General features: G+C 35.1%; 1 protein-coding gene across 1 annotated transcript; it reads right to left on the bottom strand.

The window, feature by feature from the left end:
- Positions 1–1,131: 1,131 nt before the first annotated feature.
- On the bottom strand, positions 1,132–1,805 carry LOC107152377 (protein dpy-30 homolog). The gene has a single exon (XM_048800104.1). The coding sequence runs from the start codon at positions 1,700–1,702 to the stop codon at positions 1,403–1,405; it is 300 nt and encodes a 99-aa protein (XP_048656061.1). The 5' UTR covers positions 1,703–1,805; the 3' UTR covers positions 1,132–1,402.
- Positions 1,806–5,506: the final 3,701 nt, after the last annotated feature.

The raw sequence follows: 5,506 nt of genomic DNA on the forward strand, positions 1-5,506 counted from the left end.
ATTCCCCAAATTAAAGTTTTGTAATGGTAATTTTAGACTTATAGAAATAGCAGATTTAGTTGGGATTTATTTATATCATTTAATATTCTGTAATTGGACATGTTATCAATAAGATATATGTAAAATTTTGTTACTTTTCACACTGAAATAGGAATTTAAAAGCATTTTTGGAAGGTAATAAGGAGAGTCTGATCTGTTTAAAGGTGACATTATAAATGAAAGCATTTTGCTACTTTTTTCACAAAAAACAAAGTTAAAAGCTCTCTTAGCTTTTATTTGATTCGTGTTTTAGATGTAATGTTGTATTGTGTTATTTATGAAGAGCCCTACCTTACCTGAGATAAGGCTTTGCCTCCTAACTTACTCCATGTTAGAATGGCTCCAAAATAGTCTAGACTTGAGCTCATTTAGAGTTGTGTTCAAAATATCAAATTTTTGTTATAAAGATTACTGTATCTCAAAATAAACAGGAGATATTTAACTATGTAAGTTTTAAGATTATGAAAATTATGTTTCTTGGAAAACAGCTATTATATAAGCTGAATATGTTTTTACTATTAATTTCATTTTGTATTTTCCTTTTAAACTTTATAATTGTTGCCTGTTAATGTTTTGCAGAGGTACTCTTTCTAATAGAACAGCCTAATTAATTTGAGATAGTAAGCCATTATCTACAGGACAGACAGGATATAAGGCTGACAGTGCTACTATTGATCCCCAATTAAATGGAAGGGGTAACTGTAAAATTAAAAGCTATTACTTCCACTTAAAGACTGGTTAAACTGGTCTGCTGGGTGTTTAAAACCAAAATCTTGTAGATGAAAGTCAGGGAAGTAAAAAGGTCAAGGAAAAAGCAGCCTGTATTTGGCCCTTGCCCTCTAGGTCATCCAGAACCAGAGAATGATGGGACCAAGCTTTTGGTAATGTGATGATGAGAATCAATCAGGGCTGAGTTCTGTTTTCCCAGATGTGAAGATTGAACACCTGAGAAATGCTGAGGAGGCAAGTGTAGAAAGCAAGTTTTATTTAAAGGATAGAACAGAGATAAACTTCTCCATAGAGAAGAACTTCTATCCAAAGAAGTGGGGGTGTCCTGCCCCTTTTATACATTTTATTTGGTTTTTTTTTTAATGGCATTATGACAGTTTATTTTGAAGGTCATTTTTCAAACAAAGTTAAAGACAATCTGAGAAAAGACTGCACAGAAGACACTCATTAAATAAGTATGGTGATTAAATCAAAATAAGGGAAATATGTTCTCTTCCATAACTCCAAAATAAATTCTGTTGTCCTGAAGATTCTTATACTTCCAAAAAAAGGGAAAAATCATGGCAATTAAAGCTGCCTCTTAATCATGTAAAATCTACAGTAGCAACCATATTTTTCTGTTCTTCCCAATAAGTCAGTTTCTATCTTCAAATTGTGCCTTGTTTTTTAAAAGATGGGATGCTAGAAATTCAATGGGATTTGGTGGTCTTTCCTTTGCAAGCACAGCAAGTCCCTGTAATAAGATAGGCACAACCGTCTGATCCAGGTAGGCACGAGTTGGCAAAGACTGTAAATCCACCTTCTGTTTTGATGACTTTTCTGCATTCATCTTCTCATTTTCTACTATCCTCTCAACGTTGTCGGTCAGACCGTACTCAGAGTGAGGGTTTTCTGCAACCTGCGTCAGTCCTTCCAGCATCTGCTCTGGCTCCATGGTGGACCCTGCAAACCACAGTCTCGGGATATCAGCCCGCGCCCAAGCTGTTGGTTCCTAAAAGGTCTGCATGGCGCCACCAACTCCCAGCACGAACCGCTCCTTTTATACATGTTAGATTTTCTTTGTTCTCATGGCTTCTCTTCTCCCATCCTGCATACATGACCAGTGGCCAAAAAGGTGGGCTAAAAAGTGAAAGTGGAGAGATCCTAGGGCCCAGGAGGCATTAATTAACTACTCCCACAGCTCCCTGCAGGGAGGAACAATTCCCTGGAGGCAGATCACCTTGGTAACAGGTTGGAAGGGGAGGGAGAAGAGCATTTGGTTTCCTTTCCTTTGGAACCAGCCTTCATCTCCCTGATGGGACCCAATTATTTATTATCTACACTGACTGCCTTGTGTCCTTGGCTTCATTGCCCCCTCTGAGAATGCAACTCTAGCTGCTGTTAGAGGAAAATGGACCATGACTTCTCTGGCTGTTTCAAGCTGAGATGAGGTGACATGGGGCAAGCAGTTTGGATTTCCCTTTTAGGAATGTTTTGGATCAGTTGAGGGGTCCATGGCAAAAGTCTGTTTTGGAAAGAACTGGTTATAAAGTCATCTGGTGGTGGGGGCGGGGATTGCTTCTATGAGAGAAACAAAAAGACATAAGTACTGGAATGAGATTAACACAAAATAAATGTTGCAGTATCTGGAACATGCCAATGAATGTCATGAAGATGATATAAATCATTAATCTCTCACCAGGAGGTGCAAGAGCTAAGAAATTCTTTCCATCACAAGGCCGGTGAGGACAAGGCCTTTATTTGGGAATATAAATTTTTAACATTGCCAGAGTTATCACAACACTTAGTTTTTATAATGTAAGAATGCCCCCATAAGATGTAGTTAAGCTATCTAATGTCATCTGATTTTTACAAAATACCTTTTTGTTGCATAACCTCTGTGCTTAGTAGAGATAACTTTATTTCTGTTGCTTAGAGATAAATAATCATTCTATCAGATACTGATCAAGCCAACCTGTTTAGAAGATTAAGAAGATTTGTAGGCCCAAAAGACTTTTCACTCTGATAGTCTCTCTTTTCATACTTATCAGGCACTACTGTCTAAGAATCCATCTTTTGTAGCCTCCAGTCTTACTTACTCTTGGTGGGGTTGACACAAGTAGACACCTTAAGTTACATTAAAAGAACTATTGTCTTTCCTTTTAAATGCCCAGGAGTGGCTGTGCTTTGGTTAGAAATGTTTTGCTAGGTGTTTAAGACCAAGCTGGTGGAATTGACCTTGTTCCTATCAATTGTTAAGAGTCAGCTGAGTTCCCTCAGGGGTCACTTTTGGGAACTTGAAAGCAGCCTCTAAGCTCATCTAGTGCCATCTGCCAGGGTAGGTCAGGGTTTTGCTGACCATGTGGCTTCTTGTGGAAGTATCAGGGATGTCTCCCTTCTCCAATGATCCTCCTCTTTTGCATCATGTGCACTGGCCAGCTTTCTATTCTCTAGGGTTTCATGGATCTCCCTGATTGGAAAGTCATGTGGCTCAGAGTTGCAAAGCCCTTAAAGAAGTTCCCTTATTCCCTGGGTTTAAGCTGACTCAAAGGAAAAGAACCAAATATTGTCTATTTTCTTTCTTGGCTCTTTTATTCTTTAACTTTAATCTCTAAGCTTTGGTCTTAAATATCTAGCAAGCCAGTTTTACCAATCTTAAAGTAAAAGTACTGGGTTTTAACTTTAATGTCTATAACTTTATAGTCATTTACCCCTTCTATTTTATTGGGGTTGGTATAAATACTGAAAGTTAGCCTAACTTCCTGTCTGTCTATAGATGATGGCCTATTATCTCAAATTTGCTCAGGTTGTTATATTAGAAGTTACACTTCTGTAAGGCAATAGAGTTAAAGTTTACAAGAAAAATATAAAATGAAATTAACAGGATTAAAGTTTGTATATTAACTATGAACCAAGAAACACTATTTCCATAATTCCAAATTTTTACTTTAAACCTTAGTTTGAAGAACAATAGGTTGGTAAAATGTTCTTCTAAATCTTATATTTTAAAGACTTATATAGTTGGACGATATGACAAAGAAGCCACTAACAGTTTTATGATTACACTGATGTTTTAATATTAACCAAATTTAGTTTTTAAAGAAAAATTTGGACTGTAATATAGTGTAACACTCTAAAATAACAGTTGTTGTTTAATCAGATTTGTACAAACCCTAATTTCTATAAGACTAGTTTTTCTAAATAATAAAACTTAACAGACACAAGAAATTATCTTGATAGATAAGATCAGATTAATGTTTTAAGAAATCTTTGTTACTTTAACTCATAGAGGATAAAACTTTGGTCTATATCAGTACATTAATATTTGGCCTTAGGAAAAAGCCTTAAATAACTTTGACTGATTATGCTAATTATATATGTAACCAATTTAGTTATACACAAACTTTGAAGTTTACCATCCACAAACTTTTCACAACTTGTTTAGACATCCTGCAACTTTACTTTACCACACAAAATACTTTCTCATCCAGAAACATTTGCTTTTTTCTTCTACTTTTCATACTAAAATATATTTCCATGGCTAGAATCTTATCTCTTTCCTAGCTATTGAAACTTTTTAAAAATTCACATTCTGGAAAAAACCCTTATGAAATTTTTGAATTTAGACAAATTACTTCACTTTAATAAGATGAAATACTTTTATATTTTTATGGTACTTTAATTGAAACACAGCTGAAACTTTCCATTGATGTTAAATCTAATTTACTCATCTTTAACTGTGAAAACCAAGACATCAGACAAGTGTACTTAATAGTACCAGCCATTTCTTCCCCATTGAAGAAAAATCCTAGAAGCAATGGATAATACATTCTACACATTTTTTAGAAACCAACACTATATTAGTTGTCTGACCTCTTAGAAAAACTTGTGAGTTAGTGCTTTTAAAGACATATGTACTCTCATCTGTTTACCTAATTGAGCCCCTTTATTAAGTCACATGAACAGAAAGTATTTGGATCCATTTCTCACTTAAATTATAATCTATGAGCACTCATTTATCTATATGCCAATTTTGATACCATATATATGATCCATGAACACAAGCACATGTAGACACAGCAATACCATACAGAAGTGTGCATATGTACACAAAGCAATCAAGAAACAAAGACCTTGTAGCTGTTAGTAGGTAGATCTCCACTGCACTGTTACCCATGTTTATTAAAGCCTCTATTAGATTTATTTCCAGCATCACCATGTCTATCTACTTAAGATCTTGAAAGAAGAAATTTTTCCAATGTGTTGTAAGCTAACTCTTGAAAATTGGCTCATGAACAAAAACAGAGTGTAAAAACCTCCATACTTAGATGAAATAAGACTGATCAGAAAAATATTTTAATTTAGGTATGCAGAATCAAACATTAATTCACCATAAAACTATGAATTAAAAAATGTAGAATTTAAAAAACAACAGTTCTAAGAAAAAAAGAAACATCTGTTATGAGATTAGAGTTCACTTTTTGGCTCAGACTAGAGTGAGTTCAGATATTGAAAGTAGGAGAGAGAAAACCCTGAAATCCTTGAATAAATATTCTTAAGGTAAAGAAGAGTTGATCATTCTATTTTTCTGTGCGGTAATGTTTAAGGAGGAACTTGTTAAGAAAGCAACAAGGTAAGATAGCCAGCCACAAATAGCCTGGATTTCCTTTTGTCCCAAGTTGGTTCCTTGCTGAGCCTTACAAACCCTGCAAGCCTCCACAATTTACATCTTGGTGAGATAGAGATCTGGCTGAAGTTA

This window comes from Marmota marmota, unplaced genomic scaffold (assembly GCF_001458135.2).
Source record: "Marmota marmota marmota unplaced genomic scaffold, marMar, whole genome shotgun sequence".
NCBI lineage: Eukaryota > Metazoa > Chordata > Mammalia > Rodentia > Sciuridae > Marmota > Marmota marmota.

Excerpts from the sequence above, each read along its gene's own strand:
- LOC107152377 (XM_048800104.1), bottom strand. The coding sequence starts at position 1,702 with ATGGAGCCAGAGCAGATGCTGGAAGGACTGACGCAGGTTGCAGAAAAC.